The sequence below is a fragment of the Carassius carassius genome, chromosome 28 (assembly GCF_963082965.1).
Source record: "Carassius carassius chromosome 28, fCarCar2.1, whole genome shotgun sequence".
In the NCBI taxonomy this organism is placed as follows: Eukaryota; Metazoa; Chordata; class Actinopteri; order Cypriniformes; family Cyprinidae; genus Carassius; species Carassius carassius.
The window spans coordinates 4533457-4550525 of NC_081782.1; the positions used below are offsets into that span (position 1 = coordinate 4533457).

The 17069-nt window shown below is 38.3% G+C and overlaps 1 protein-coding gene across 8 annotated transcripts in view; it reads left to right on the top strand.

Moving 5' to 3' along the window:
* Positions 1 to 17069, top strand: part of LOC132107755 (roundabout homolog 1-like) — a 281293-nt gene that overhangs the window by 102038 nt on the left and 162186 nt on the right. The window contains exon 1 of one of the 8 annotated variants that reach the window (XM_059513938.1): positions 7615 to 8415. The exons of the other annotated variants lie outside the window; for them this stretch is intronic. Coding sequence (XP_059369921.1) covers positions 8358 to 8415 — 58 coding nt within the window. The 5' untranslated portion in view covers positions 7615 to 8357. Of the gene's footprint in view, positions 1 to 7614; positions 8416 to 17069 lie in introns of those variants that run through there. 8 annotated transcript variants of the gene reach the window in all.

Here is a 17069-nt window from a genome sequence, read left to right on the forward strand (position 1 = left end):
TAAATCTGCATGGCACCTGCTCCCCCGCACTCCTTCGGCGCGTGTTGTGAGGTCAGTGGCACCGCATAAGCTGTACATCATATTTATAGTGCTCATCGCTGCAACCTGTGTGTTTTGGCAGCTGAAGGCAGCAGGGAGACAGAAAGAACCCTTGCAGTGTTTCTGTCGGAGGAAGGAAGTGCTTTTAAAAGCAGAGGACGTGAGAGAAGGAATGTAAGAAGTTTGAGAGATTGGACGTTGGAGCATGTGGGAAGGAGAGTGAGTTGAAAAGTAACTTTTTTGGCCATTACTGTAGAGATCCGTCTCATATGTGAGTTCCAGGTGTTAGGCCATGTAAATCCACCAGTTTGTGGTGCAAATAAATCCACTTGAGGGAAATATATGAATTTACAAATACAGTAGCAGATGTTTTTGTACGCCAATGTGATTTGGAAAGTAAATGCTCAAGAATTTATCACTTTCTCTATAAATCAGAAGGAAGCATGGTGTGCATTTCTAAATCAATCAAATTAAATTGAAGTGCAGGGTTTTCAATATATTTGTTTCTCCGGTTGGAGAAACAAATTTTAGACTCCATTTGAGACTCAATTTTCTGGTGTTGATTTAAATGCGGCATCTTGGTTTCTTGGGTTTTTGTAAGCTGGAAAATGGATGGAGGCAACTGTCGAGTATCACACATTTGCAAAGGCAAACCAAACTTTAGATGCACAACTCTTGTGCATTGATGTGTAATGACATCCTTCTTTCATCCCAAAGATTGACCGTTAATACCACTTTTTTTGTAAGACCCTGTGTTTGTATCAAGAGTAATGTGGGAACAATCAGCAAAAGTGCCACTTGTGCTTTCTGCACAGTCATGTTTTAATCATTACTCAGGTTACATACAAGCTTTGATTAAAGAATATTAGGGCTGAAACGATTCTTCGAGTAACTCGATTACAAAAAATGATCGAGGCAAATTCCTCTGCCTCAAAGCCTCTTTTAATTTATTTTAAATCTCACGTCAGGTTCTTTCGCAATGATTTTTTTTAATGTGACACAACGCGTTTACGTCACCCACAAAGCGGATGGAGACACAAGCCCTGCGTGCGAAATCGCATTCTGCAAGGAGTCAGCAGTGTTTTGATTTGAGAGCGCGGGCAAACGTAAAGAGAACGTCGTGGTGTGTGTCCATTGCAAGATAGAGCTGGCATACCACAACTAGGGCCCTATGATTTCCGCGATGCAGAAAACGAGAAAGGAATCGCGGAATCCAGTCATAAAAACAGATTTTACAATTTAACACGGAATGGCCCGGAATTTGCCAAATTTTGAATGAATTAATAAAAAATACGTCATTGCACTTACATCAAATCACGATATGGACTAATATCTGTAAATATTAAGCCGGAACAGTCTATTTAAATATGAATCCTGCATGTTCTGCGTGTCTCTGTTAATGAATGGAGCAGAAGCGCGTCTTTGTTTATTTTACATACACGAAGCGCGCGTGACGCTCGCGGTGATTTCTGCGTCTGCCGTCTCACTAAATAAGGATGTGAACACATGAACAACATCTCCAGAACTGCTCTGACAGTCACTTCATGAGGATTTGACCGTTTGATTTGAGTAAAACTACCGTCACATCACACACACAGAAATGTAAAGGTACGTCAACCCGTCAAAATAAAAGTCTGGTTAAAGACTTTTGTTCAGCAGAATGTACAAAAATAAAATAAAAAACACATCAAGGTTTAATCACACAACATTTCTTCCATGTTTTATTTTTAATAGTAAATGCCCTTTGTTTACCAAAAAGTTAAGTTAAATTTCAATAATTAAAATATAAATTAAATTAATGTTTTATGTGTTTAATGTGCATCTCAGAAAATGCTTTATTTAAAAGCCCAACTGAATGGCACTTAAATGCATTTAATTCATCTGTCAACTTTATTGTCATTGTTCACAGTACAAGTACAGACAGAGAAATAATGGGTAATAATTAAATGTTTATTTTTGATGAATGCATTGCATTCTATGCATTTAAAAAAAAATCTTTTTTCTAAAAAAGGAAACTTAGTTGTTCATTTTAAGAGACCCAGGAGTCTTATTTTCTCTTGCATAATAAATATTGCACTTTAATTAGGCAAAAACACATTTTATCCGATTACTCAATTATTCGATGGAATTTTTGGTAGAATAGGCTACTCGATTACTAAAATATTCGATAGCTACAGCCCTGAAGAATATCCAGTTGTCCTTGCTGCAGTGTAGTATAAAGTTCCCCAGGTTTGTTCCCGCTCTTGCTTTGCGGGGCTGTGTTAATAATTCAGCAGGACTTCTGGTGAGGGTCTTGTCCAACAGCTTGAAAGGCACCGATTGGTTGAATCCCCCGTTGTGAAGGGCACATTGAAGCCAAAGACAAAGGCACTACTTGGCTTGGTTTCTCTTAGACAGCTTCTCCTTTCATTTAAGCCTCTCCAACCAGTAAACCAATTAAGCCAATTAAGCATGAAAACACAATGCATCTTGTTCTTTCCAGTCTGCATAAAGGATACGGAAAGAGCAGGGTGACGTGCTTCTTTCTGATGAAGCTAGTTAGAGATTGGGACAAGCTGAAAAGTCCCATAGTCATCCGAAACACCATTGTTTCTTTGTTAATGTATCTGGATCCTGTCAGTCTGTTACTCCTGGTGCACTCATGCATGGCAGTGTGCAAATTAGATGTCGGCTCACAGTCAGCATATGGGAAACCACCAGTTCAGTCCGGTTGTTTTACCAATACACAGATGAGACACAAATTCATATGGATAAATTCAATATCCATGCAGTTTTACTTGCGATCTTCACCATTTTCATATCTCAGTCAGATTCTAGTGTCTGTCTCTAAAAAAGATACTAGGTGCTAAAGGGGATTCAGCCCACGCAGGCAAGCGGAAATGCAACAGCCTGTTTACCCGCTAGCCAAGCTTTTGTGTCTCCCAATTATGGCGTAATGCAAAGCTCTCACGTTCTTTTGCATTTCCCTCATTTTGCCGTCTTGTCTTTTTTTTTTTGTAATGTTAGTTGTTAGTGTGTTCTGCACGTAGGGCCTCTCTGAATGACAAAACAGAAACAGATTTGTTCAGCTCGTCTCCCAACCCATCCACCCCCATTTCTGAAAGCACAACACAGGGTTTGTAATGAATGAGGAGAATGTCCTTTTTTTGCTGTTTTGTGCAATTCTAGTCCTCCGTTCTTTGTGTGCTTTCCTGTTGGATGTATTTTTGCCTTCTATTGTTTGCCCAAGAAATGTGTAGCTCTGTTGTGCCTCACCTTTGTATAGTTTTTTTTTCCTTTAAAAGTTCTCAGCACTGAATAAATGCGTTTTTTTTTTTGGGTGATATTTTAACGTGAATCTGCAGTTGAACCGTATCCTGGTTGCAACCCAGATGGCCTTCCAAGAGACATTCTTTCCCAGAGACAACACTTGCGCTAAAGATGTCCTGAGAGATCGCCCAAATCTAGCTTGGTTGTTTTTTAGCCAGGCTGACAAGTCACGGAAGTTTTCTGCTTGGAGGAATCTCTGAGAATGACAGGGTAGCACTTAGCGCCCCACAGTGTTTCCCAGCCGATGTGGCCTCTTGTCAGAGGTCTAAGGGCAGAATCTCAGTGACGTCCTCACAGGATTCACTCCTCATCTGAGGTCCAAACAGATTTGTCAGTGCCCGTATGGAGCTTCTCTGTATGCATTATGGCAGACAGGCAGCTGTGTGATCTGCATTCCTGTACTTCACTCAGATGATTTGCTGTCTTTCATTATAGCTGGGTTAACACAGTGACACTGCAGATGATTTGTGTCTTCCTGGCAACTTTTTTTTGATGATCGCTGAGATGATCTTTTTTCCCTTTGTCCACGTTTTTTTTTTTTTTTTTTTTACAGGTGATTATAAGAGTTTTCATGGGATTAGGAAAACATTTTCTCTAAAAATGACAACCACAGTCATCTTACAATATTTTAGAAGATAATCATTCTATTACGTGTCATTATAAAAGGTAGGAAACTCAATTCTCTCCTTTTGAGCATATTATCTGTTTTCAGCACCTGGAGAGGAAGCATTAGCATAGTGTATTGAATTTGAAATAAGTCTGTAACTTTGTAGGTAAATAAACATGATTTTGTTCTCAAGGAAAACATTTAAAACGTTTTTGGTAGGAATGTTGGAGGATAATATTGAAATAGGATGACACTAACAGTCATGGATTGATCTAACTAAATATATAACTAAATTACTTATTTTAAAATGTTTAAGCTGGTTATTGCAGTGCTAGCAAACAAATCTGCAAAACACCCCTTAAATCTTGCCCAGGCTTTCCTGAATGAAATCCCAAGATGCACTACTCCCTCCCCGATGAGATAAAAATGTGACATTTTCCTCTTTCATGTTTGGAAAGCGAGCTTTTCTTCTCTATATGGTGAGTATTGTTTTTGGAGAATGTTTTTGTTTTAGTCTTTGCTGTTTTGTTAGGTGATGCTGCTTGAAAAGGAGGCATAAAATAGTCTTAGTCAGGGGGAGAGGGAATGTGTTTCTCTCCGGCTCGCTGCGTGTGTCAAACCCTTGCCCCCATACCGATACAGCCCAGGGTTGATGAGGGGGGTCCGTCCACTTTGAAAGAGACGCCCCAGCATGGAGTCCGAAAGGGACCCCTTTTTCTCTTACCCACACAGAGGCATCACAAGAATAGAGAGAATATCCACCAAACCTTGCTTTGAATATCAAATAGAGCAAACAGGATAAAGGTTATTATGTGTAAGATACTGAAATCCAAAAAAGGGGAGTGGCCCTCGCTGACCACATTATCTACAGTGTCTCTGTTTGAGCTTGGCTCATTAAAAAAGTTCCATCATCACCAGATAAGAAATAAACCATCCATGACAGGGAGTGAGGAGGTTTCGTTTGATTTTAGGGAAGACTGGGGTTAAAAACAGGTCTGGAGTTTTTGGATGGCTCTTGGATCCTAGAAGGTCATCTGATCTTTGAAAGTTGGTGTGTTAAAGTAGATATTCATTTACCAGCTTCATTTAGCAAATTTTAAAATACTGTAATACTCTTTAAAATACTCCATGGAGCGCATTACTCTGGTCGTTTCTGTTTTGGCAATGTTCGTTATGATGAGTGTCCAACATGGAGAAACTCCAGGAGTTCCTCGCCATGCAAGCCTCAGGAACCCATCAAACCATTGGTGTAAGCGTCTACGAGGAAGCTCGTTAGGAGCCCATCACGGCCCCACGACTCCTCGTCATCACAACAGCAAGGCGCATAAATGCTACCAGCTCTTCCAGAGTAAGTTCACAATAAATGCATGTGTCTGACATGAGGGTTAGATTAGCACTGAATTATGCCTGGAGTTTTATGCTTGTATGCTGATTTAAAGTTGTTTCATGCTGCTAAGAAATGTTGAGCTCTTTTGATGAGGGTTTAGCACTCAAATGAACAATATGTTAAATCAGTGAGGTCAGTTTTTTTCAGTTTTTGTGGGTTCTGGAAATGCTACACTGGAGGTTTGATGTAGAGGCACAGGAGAATTGTAGTTTGGCTGTCCTTCTGTGTTCTTAGAGGACAGGTGAAGGATGGATAATTTGGCTCAGATGTTGGACGCACTCTTCTGTCTCCTCAGCATTAAACTGCCATAGCCACCAGTATATTAGACTGTTTGACACAACTCTGGACTAGTGAAGGTCAGGAAACTTTGATGGCAGGATGGAGATAGTCACAATCTTAGGGGAAGCTTAATGTGAATGGACTGTTGTTTAGTAGTTTAGAGCTATGCCTGTTTAGTATTTTCTTTTTTTTTTATGGGGGGTGGGTTATTCTGTTTTTCTGGCATACTACCAGGGGAAAGATGTTCAAATGTTAATATCTTTGATTGTGAAGTTAAAAACCTTTGAATCTAATGGGTGACTTGAAACAGAGAGCGTATTTGTGGTGAATAATCTAAAAAGAAAATGTTTATTTTTTTGTCGCTACATAATTCCCATGGCATTTATTATTTAGTTTTAATAATTATCCTAAAATGTGGAAACTACACAGAATGAAGAATGTGTAGATGTCCAATTTTCACCGGTACAACAGTATATATTACAATTTGTATTAAGTTGCAATTAAAATTGTAATCATTCACAGTCCTTTCTGGTTTTCACTGTCCTTTAGATATGAAAAAGATAAAAGCTCAGGGACAATTTTAGGATTTAGCCTTAGCCCTTTGCTTGAGCACATACTGATGTGGCTCAGAGGAATATTTCTGGCTATGCAAAAGATTTTGGATTTTACTCCAAATTGCATTTTGTCTGTTTGTTAGTATATTTGTTGTGGTGGATTATTTGATTACATTCTGTTTTGTGAATTCACTGGAGCTGAAGTGAATTTAGATGAGAAAAGCATGTGTCTGCAACAGATTTGTGCAGCAGGGCCAGTGAAGGAAAATGAGGTATAGGAACACATGCAAACAGATATTGATAATAATAATAATAATAATAATGGAATTTTAGACTTAAGGTATACAACAACAAAAAAAAGTCCCCAAAATATGTCTTAATTATGTTCATATAGCTGTATTTTTTTGTATTCTAAACTCTCTGTGAAATCGGCTGCAGTGTAGTGGAGACCAGCAGAGGGCGCTGTTGGGTTACGCATGGCGCTGGCGTGCAAGATGAATGTGGAGTCACATATCCCTATACAGGTACTCCTTCGAAAGATCTTTTCTTAAGTAAAACATAAAAAAATAATAAATCACAACCTTAGTAGAGGCTTACGAGTTCAACAAATGCAATTTTGTAGATAAAGACAAACCCGCACACGAACACGTTTGAATCCATCCTTTCCAATGGATATGCAAATAAACTACTCAGTAAATCCACATAACTGCGTCGCCTTTTAAAATAATTAAGAGCAAATTATTCTGTTTCACCAAAGCGGGGAATGTCTTTTAAAATGTAAATTCATTAAAGTTTGATCAAACACACACTTGCCTTGGGGGAACCGTTTCTTTCACAGGCGAAGCCGCGCTGAAGAGGTTAAACAGTGTTGCCAGATCTCTTTGGAAAACTGTACAATGTAATAACTTGATTTAATTAATCTGCTTTATTGTAGCATAAACTTGCATAAAATACACCAAATGGGTCTGTATTGTGTTAAAGTGCATCTTAAATCAGTTTTATAAAGTGTATTTTCAATAATATATTATTTTACAATAATATTTAAAATGACCTACATGGCTAATGTATGGAATTAATATGGATCGAAGCAAAAGGGGTCCTTCTGTGTTTGTTCTCCCCAGTTTGATACAGTGATTTTTTTAAGTAAATTTGTAAACATTATATTAGATAACTCATTTATTTTATGTGTTAAATTACACTGTTATTTTTATAATCAAGCAAATACAAGTTACTATAATTAGTTACTAAATGTTAGTCGTTTTACACATTTGGGAAATGCGAAGTGCACACGTTTTATGAAAAGACTTTCTAAAAATAGATACATAAAAAGCATGTCGATTATAAGCGGAACTGGCAACACTGAGGTTAATTCTCCCTAGGAACAATCCATTGTTCAGTCCTCGGAGGGGGAGCCTGGGACATACCATGCCGTTTACTATTCATGCTGTTTGAATGAAGTACCGTTGTTTCAAATCCCCTCAGCCCGAAGTGACGCGGACCTCAATGCATAGATCCAAATATTGAAACACTGAGGGAAAAACTGAAAGAAGATGTAAAAACAGTAGAGGGGAAATATTGGAATTACATTTGAATTTACAAAGCAATGGAAAAGTGGAAGTGATCTACATCCAATGGACTTCAGTCAGCAAATTCTTCAGCATCAGCTTCTGCTGTTCCAGTGGAAACTGAAGTTTCTGAGTTCAAAATGACTTATTCATATTGTTTCTGAACGATGTGACACTGGTCGCTTTTCTAGGCTGAGGACCTTATTACATTTAGAACTTCGGAAAAGAGTTCGAGTTCGTTTCTTTTCATTGGCTTTCTATGGGATCTTTTGGGATGCGATCAGCGGATACAAAGTGATCAACTCTGCGCTTGCAGAATTATTCTTTTAAAAATAAACTTTTTTTTTACGATTGATTTCGAGCTTTTCATTCATTTTGGACTCATGGAATGCGTGTTTGAATACATATAAACTGGATTACTATCAGATTAACGGAGACCTTTAAAGAAAAAAAAAAAAGAAATCAGCGAATTTGCGGAACACTCGAGTATTCTGGAAAATATATATTGCATTTGGATATGAAGGATCAAAAACACACAAAACTCTGATTTATTGTTATCTTTTTTTTTTTTTTTTTTGCGGATTGCACACAGTTCCCTAAACGCGAATATTTGAACAATGAAGGGGAGAGTTATTGGATTCGTGCTATTTATCGCATTTATACACGTTTGCACAGGTACGTACTTTTAGTTGAATAATATATTTTGAACGAGCACTTTCTGCAAAGTAAAAAAAAACACTTGATATGGTTCCAGTGAAATGGGGTGAACGCTTGACATTTGCGAGTCTTTCAATACTGTGCTGAGAAGTTGCGTATATAGCCTAATTTTGCACACGTTTTTGTGATTCTGTTTTACATGTGACTTTACTGTATCATTTTCAAATGCTCATTACCTAGTTGGCGAAATGATCAGGAAGTTATTTTTGAACACTATCCCCCCATTTATCATGCTCTGCTAATGTAACAGTAGTACTCACTGAAAGGCATTATCTTGGCATGCTTGCTTAAGAATCAAAACGTTTACTTTGCTTTAAGATCACGATGTTTCCGCAGACTAAAGTGAAGCATACGAGAGCATTAGTAGCATGTCTTATAACTGTGCATGAGGCGTAACTTTTATTTGCTGTGCATTTAAAACCTGTCATTGAGTAACTGCTAGCTAATTCTCGTTACCTTTTAAAGTTTTTGAGCAGGGAAAAGTGAAGAATGAGAACGGGTTTGTCTTTCTTTGTGGTGCTATCCTGGCAGTGTTGGTTCAGTGTTAATATGCTAAAGCCGATGCAATTTTTTTTACTTCAGTCAGCATTAGTTAGAAACAGCGCTCCCTTGGTTTTGACTGGAAAACTCGTGTGAATCTTTGATAGGAAGTGTTGGAACCCTGTAGAAATGTATTTTTAAGTCTTCTTGTTACAAGCCTGGTTTTTAAAGGTGTTAAGAAACAAAAAACTGAATAACCACTGTTGAGGTAGCTTATATTGTGGATGCCTTGCTTCCTTAATGTGTTTCGTAGTTATGCTAAACCTGTTTGTCTTGTTCTTGTGAATAAGAAAATCATTTGTTGCTTTGACCAAGCATTTAGGCAAAGTTCACTTTGGCTCTTGAAGTTTTGTTTACATCATCATTATTTTTACATTCAACATTCTGATCGCCCGCTTGGTTTAAACCATCCCATAGCTGTGTCTAGACCACCTCAATCTGAGATCACTGTCCCTCCTTCAGTTTCCAGCCTCTGGCAGGCCCGGGAGGAACTGCTCCGAGCAGAGATTTTGACAGAAACCTTAAGCCGAATGTAATAGACCTGCATAATCCCGGTTGACATTGCCCATGATCCTCTTTCTTCACAAATAACTGACTAAAGCTCTGCTAAACCAAACTATGGGCCTTTTTTTATCTGCAAACCTGGTAACTCTGTCACAGATTTAACTGTATTCCTTTCTCTTTGGGTTTTCGGTCATGTCAGCATAGACCTTGTGCTCACTGCATGCTTACTTCTTTGAGGAAACTTCCCTGTCAGGCAGGTCCCATTGACTGTGAATGCGTCTGTTTGCAATGCTGCTTTAACACCGTGATTTAAAGAGACACTCTGGTTTATGACTTAAATCGTTGATTGCTTTATTTTATTGCCTCAGTTTGCTCTGTGATTATCGTTGAGTCTGAAGTAATTGTGTTCAAGTTAAAACCTGGAAGACACACTCAAGTGTGTCATTTTTAAGTACTTTTAAAATGCTTTCTTGTCATTTAGCTTATATGCAGAGACAACAGCACTGCAAAAAACTGATTTTTCTGAGCTGTAAATAAACAAAGATTATTGGAGTACATTTTACAAGGAAATTCTATTTCAGTCTTTCTATTTCAATATTTCATGTATACCACAATGTTCTTTGTGAAATTTACTAGCAAGTGAGACGTTTCTCGGTTGATTTCTTGAAAATAGCAGTGTTAAAGAGATTGTTTACTTCAAAATGAAAATGTTATCATAATGTTGGTCCGAACCTATTTGAACTCTTTCTTCCATTGAACACAAGAAGATATTTTGAAGAGTGTTGTTAACAAAACAGTTGCTGTTAGCCATTGACTTCCATTTATCCCCCAAACAATGGAAGTCAATGGCTACCAGCAATTGTTTGGTTGCATTCTTCATGATTTTTTTGTTTGTGCTCATAAAATTACAGTTTTGAGGGTGAGTAACTGGTAACAGAATTTTCATTTTTTGGGCGAAGTATCCCTTCAATTAATAGTGACTATAGTGACGTGACATTCAGCCAAGTATGGTGACCCATACTCAGAATTTGTGCTCTGCATTTAACCCATCCAAAGTGCACACACACAGAGCAGTGAACACACACACACACTGTGAACACACACCCGGAGCAGTGGGCAGTAGGGCTGGGACAACGCGTCGAGGTCATCGATGACGTCGACGCAAAAAATACGTCGACGCAAAATATGCGCATCGATTCGTCGACCCGTTTTTATTTCTCTAAAAAACTTTTGCAAAACATTTACCTTATGTGCGCTAAATATACGCGATGGCCGGATCAACATTCTGTCCACTGTATATAACCAATCCAGGGGTTTTTCTGCATTGATCTTTTTTTTTGGCGGCTGTCAAAGCCTTATTGAGTGACAGTGACAGGGCGCATACGAGAGAGAGCCCCGGCTGCGCGCACACTCACAGTCTTCAAACAACACGAGCGCCTCTTGCTCTCTCTCTCCCTCGTGCATATTAATCAAAATCATTAAACACGATATAGAAAAAGGGCGAAACACCAAAGTTTCACGCGCAGTTTCACTCACAGTCTTCAAACTACACGAGCACTCTCTCTCTCTCCCTCGTGAATATAAACCAAAATCATTAGACACGATAGAAAAAGGACGGAACGCCAAAGTTTCACTTGGAGCATTCAGAGATTTTTTTTCTCCATGAAAGGCTGCTGGCTCCCACTGTTAATTTTTATTTTTTGGAAAAGCACTCTGTATTAGCTTAAAGCCCTCAAGTTTACATTGGTTACTGTATTCTTTCAATTGCTCTAAACAAGTATTTTGGGTGAACTTTTTTATTGAATGCTAGACATCAAGTTGCAAGTTGTTGTTATTTTCATCTGAAAGAAGAACTTTTTTCAGTAAGCTAGGCCCTATGTGTTCAGTAAGCTTGTTTCAGTAAGCTATGTGTTTTCAAGGCTTCAAGGTTTTATTGAATGCTATCTCTATACAAGTGCAAAGTAATGCATTCTTAGTCAGTCTTTTATTTTGTAATTTTAAAAGCAATAAACATATATTGCAATGTTAAGGAATTCATGTTTTTTTCATTCAGATATGTAAATCAACATGTATAAATTGTTAGTAGTCAATTAATGGGGAGATAATCGAAATCGAATCGGTCTGGGAAAATTAATCGTTAGATTAATCGATGCTTCGAAAAAATAATCGCTAGATTAATCGTTTAAAAAATAATCGTTTATCCCAGCCCTAGTGGGCAGCCATTTATGTTGCAGCGCCCGGGGAGCAGTTGGGGGTTCAGTGCCTTGCTCAAGGGCATCTAAGTCGTGGTATTGAGGGTGGAGAGAGCACTGTACATGCACTCCCCCCACCCACAATTCCTGCCGGCCCAAGACTCGAACTCACAATCTTTCAATTGCAAGTCCGACTCTCTAACCATTAGGCCACGACTTCCCCACGACTTAGTTAATTAATAATTGCAGTTTGCTTGAGCATCTTGGCCATCCATCACTGGTTCAACCAATAGCATGAGTTTTGGGTGGGGCTATCTGTTTGCCTGCCCAATGGCAGATAAAACCTATTTAAAGAATTGTGTTTGGTGCCTAAATGACACACTTCAGCTTAAAAATTTGATTACTTTCTGTGATTATGTTGTGCAATTCTACATACAGAGATAGAAAAGAGAGTGAGAATGAGATTAACTAGATTAATTTACAACTGCAACCGTATAAATAAAACATAAGGCAACAAATTACAGATTTTTTACGTCTGCTCGTGATTACAGATGAAGTGATTGCTTGATTAATGTAATCAGAAATAAACAGCTTAAATCATGTCTATCAGCGAGCTGAAACAGAGAGGAGGATTGTCGAATGAAGTCGTATTTCACCAAGGAAATTAATTCGGGGGGAAAGCATGGATTCCTTTCCCATGTGCCTTGCTTGTATTGGATTCCAATGGAGTTGCTCTGAGAATTAGCTGTGGGCCGCACCACTGCTGAGAGGCATCTGTGCTTTGAGGAAACAGTGTAGCGCTTTAACAAGCACCCGCAGGGAGAAAGGTCAAGGGTCATGGTTTGAACTTCATGGTAGAGCTCATCTTCTCTGAGAGATGGAGAAACACAAACTCTTCCCGGTTGCGTTCAGGTACAGAGCTCTGTAATTATGCTAGGCATTGTAAAAGTATGTGCTATCATTAGATCTGAAGACAACCGTGTCAAGGACGGCTTGTGTTTTGGCACAGTCAGCAACAGCGTTCGTGATTTGAGTCTTAACCACCGTGCTTACAGTCAGCTGGAAGATTTCAAGTGCCGTTGAAGGACATGGCGACAATCCCAACTGTAGATTGAGCGAGGAACCGGATGTTTTTGCCAAAGAGCGTTGACATATGAGAAGTTGGTGTTGATTTCTGGCTACTGAGCAGTGTTTTCTGCTTGTGACAATGAATGATGGTGTTGTTCTAATCATTGTCTGTTGTACAGTGAGGCCTGTGAGGACTTGCTGATTAGCTCATGGCTGTTGTGAGGCTGGGAAATGATAGTTAAGACAGAGCACATCCGTCATGTGGCCCTGATTCATGTCTCACCGCAGGAGCCCGTTTTATTACTGTACGTCAAACTGTCCCTATTAGAGGCTCGAATGTCATCTGTCAAGAATTCACCAGCTCTTCCATGACCTCCGAAAATCAGCGGCGTTTAACCCAAAGATGCAATCCTTAATTGATAAAACAGCAAATCGAGATTTTAAGGCCGTGACTAGAGGCTTGTGTTGAGGACAAATTTGAGACTGTAGAAATATAAAGTGTCTAAAAACATGCTACCAATACTTCATGCATGAATGTTTCAATATGCAATCTTGCAAAATGTCCAATTATGGCAATATATTTACATTTTAAAAATGATGCATGTTCCTTTCCCCTGTTTTTACACTTAGATTACCTTTGCTGTTGAATGTAGTTTTTTAGCAAATGTAAAAATAAATATAAATTGTAACAATTTTATATATATATATATATATATATATATATATATATATATATATATATAATTTAGTTATAATAAATGCCAAAATATTATAATATATTTTAATAATTATAATTTTACAATTTTAATAATGATAGTTTGAGTCCTATAGTCACTAGCATATAAAAGTTATTATATATTTTTTTATTTTAACATCTTAAGATATTTACTCTTAACAATTAAACATCATTTAGCATTTAAAAAATGATGCCTGCTCCTTTCCCCTGTTTTTTTTAGATTACCTTTGAAGACACTGTTGAATTTAATTTTTTAGCAAATTTCAAAATAAATATAAACGTTTTTACAATTGTTATATTTACATATAATTAGTAATAATAATTAATGAAAAAGTATGATAAAGTTTTTTGAAAATTATTATAATTAAAAAATAATAATAATTGTCGTAGTTGGGAGACCTAAATTCACTAGCATTTATAACTTGCATGCAGCTTGTTTGATAATATTATTTCAGTGACTGCACAGAATATTTAGATTTCAAGCTTGGTGTTGATAAAAAAAAAAATTCATTTAAGTTTTACACATTTTTCAGTGAGCGTATTTATTTTTCAATAAGATTGCTTTAAATGGTCTTTTGGTGTGACAGAAACATTATATGTAAAAAAAGATTCAATGTATTCTTTCAGTTAATATGATCAAAGAAGAATTATTTTACAAATGTCAATGTAAAAGGCATGTCCGGCATTTTTTGTAAAAATCGTTGAGGCATACCATTCATCATCTTTTCTCATGCACTTCATTGTCAATCAAACAGGTTGAGCCAGGAAGCAGAGACTGTAAACTCAACAAGATACACTGTACATGCTTGCGTGAGACAGGTTAAATGGGTAGTTCTCAAAGGAAGCACAGGGTATTTGCATCCTCTCAAAGTGCCACACATGTTCTCTGATCCTCAGAGTGGGTGTGTCCATGCATGTAAGGCAGCCAAACAGAGAGAGAGAGAAAGAGAGTAAGAAACAAAAAGAAAGCACGAAGGAATCCATCAGGTTAACCCCTGCGGTGTGGCGTGGTGGAAGATGGGATGGATGGTCTCCTAAGTGCAGATAATAAATTGTCAGTGTCTGATGGGGCACAGCAGGCAATGTAGGCCAATTAATGACCACTGTTCTCACAGGTGAGCGATGTTTCTGTCTCCGGCGCTCCTTCTCTCTCTCTCTCCACTCAGGACCTGCAAGCTGACGATTCACAATATGGTGTAATAAAATGATTTCTAGATGATGAAATCCATGCGTGGTCGCGCTTGCAATAATAACGGTAATAAGAATATCATCAGCAGCTACAGCAATACTAATAACGATATCGGGGGGTGGGGGAAAGCCAATTTTGACAAAAAACACCAGTAGTTGTGGCAATTTCCCATCAGGAAGTAGTCTTTGAGAACAGGCCAAGGGATTAGTTACCCTGATCCTCACACACCTGTGAAAAATGACAGCGTCCACTGAGCTGTGTGCGCCACGTTCACCTAAATCCCAATTAACGTCTGCCTAAGCCTAATTAGGCGGAATTAAATGACATGGTGCTTCGGATTAAGGGGCGATGGTGGATTTACAAATCTATACAGACTCTTGCTGGGCGGGATGGCTAGACAGGGTTCCATACCTTGTGTTTATTTTTTACTATCTCCATGCCGTTCTTTTTAAAACCGAACTTACCGATTGGGTTCTCATTCTTAACCTTTAATGAGCATGTGAGAGCTGTTTAATTTGATTAATTAGCAGATTAATTCGACATCGATACTTATTGAAGCAGCGCTCCCAATGATAAACGCTTCACAGGGACTTGATGCCTCACATGGGTTTGATTCAAAGCCCTTGGGACGTCCTTTCCTGTGACCGCGTCCCCCTGTTTATATCTCCCAGCACTCTTGTGGTATTTGAAACCCTTGAGGAATGCAAGCGTACCCCTTGGGCTGTCACAGGGCCAGCGTGGTGATGAAGGGTAAATAGCGATGCGCTGCGGTGCTCGCTGCGTCGGACTGTCTGGGAATGAGCTGTGAGATTGTAAGAGACGCTGGAATGACGTTTAAAGGTTGGAAAGGGGGCGTTTTTGATGCCTCGATGGGTCTAGGAGGCTTTTTAGACCAAGATTATAGGGAAAAGGAGTGTTTATGGTGGCTCTTGGCTTAGATCGCTATCTATTCAAAATGAAACTGAGTGGAACTGGAACATACGGTTGTGATTAGACCGAAAAATCTGTGTCATCTTGACTCAATGTTTGTTTATCTGTAAATCAAATGAAATATGGGCAATATTGCACTATTTTTAAGGCTTTTCTAGTGGGATTTTAAGCAGATTAATGTGGATTTCATGTTGTGAACTTAATCTACATTTAATGTATGTTTAAAGATTTTACATTTTCTTGACATTTGCATCACATGTGAAACACTGGGTTTACATGTCAAACACAAATTGCATGTGAATGTAAAATTGATCATGGTAATCACATTTGATCCCTCAAATTTTTCTTTCAGATCATCTGAACTTTGCATGTAAAACTTTTCAAACACATGTGAACATTGGGTTTGCATTCTAAATGTTCCAAAACCACTCAAGTGCATTACTGCACAACACTGCACATTTTTTCCCCAGCTTTTCTAACACTAACCTAATGCTGTCACTGCCCCCCCCCCCCACTTATTTTGACTGTTTTTAAGACTTGCCTTTTTGTTGTCGGTTAGTGCATTGCCTTTGACAGATAAAGCAAGCCGACACGCAGAAAAGCCCAGTGGGGGCTGACACGGGGTTCATGCATTGTGTCGTCTCAACGGGGTAATTGTTAGGCCCAGAGAAAGGGGAGGGGCTTTCCATGAAGAACTCGGGGTCCACAATAGCTTCCCCAGGGAGTAAAAAAGCAGACTGAGCTCTGTCCAAAAACATAAACAGCAAAGAGCTGCTTTTCTGCCACTTTTACATCTCACATTTTGTCTACATTATTAAAAAATAATGGTTCTTTATTGGCATCTATGGTTCCTTAGGGAACCATAAGGAAAGAATGTTTCTTTTAAGAACGGTTCAATGGAAGGTTATTTGGGGAACTTGAAACAAAAAGTGTGAAAGTGTAAAATCAGAGATTTTTGACATTTCTTAGGACGGAAGGTAAATGCATTAATGCATTATTTGGGAAGATTGTGATTCATGGATTTATTTTGTACAAAATAATAATAATAATGAAAAAGTATTCTATTTGGGCATTTGTTGGATTAGCTTGTAGGCTTTTATACATTCTTAAAAATGAAGGTTCTTTATTGGCGTTGATGGTTCCATGAAGAAACTTTAACATCCATGGAAACTTTTAATTGCACAAAATATACTGGAAAAGGGTTCTTCGAATTATTGTTCTTTACACTAAGTAATGAAAGGTTCTTTTAAGAAGAAAGGTTTTTCGGGGAACCCATCACAGTGAAAACTAAATGCATGAGCATGTATTATTTGGAAAGATTGTGATTATATGGATTTGTCTTGTACAAAGAGACACATCCGTATTTTGGCATTTTTTGCAGTGCTCAGCAGAACCCACTTTGGGCTCAAGTTATCCCAACTCAGCCTTTATTGGGTTGGATGAGCTGTACGCT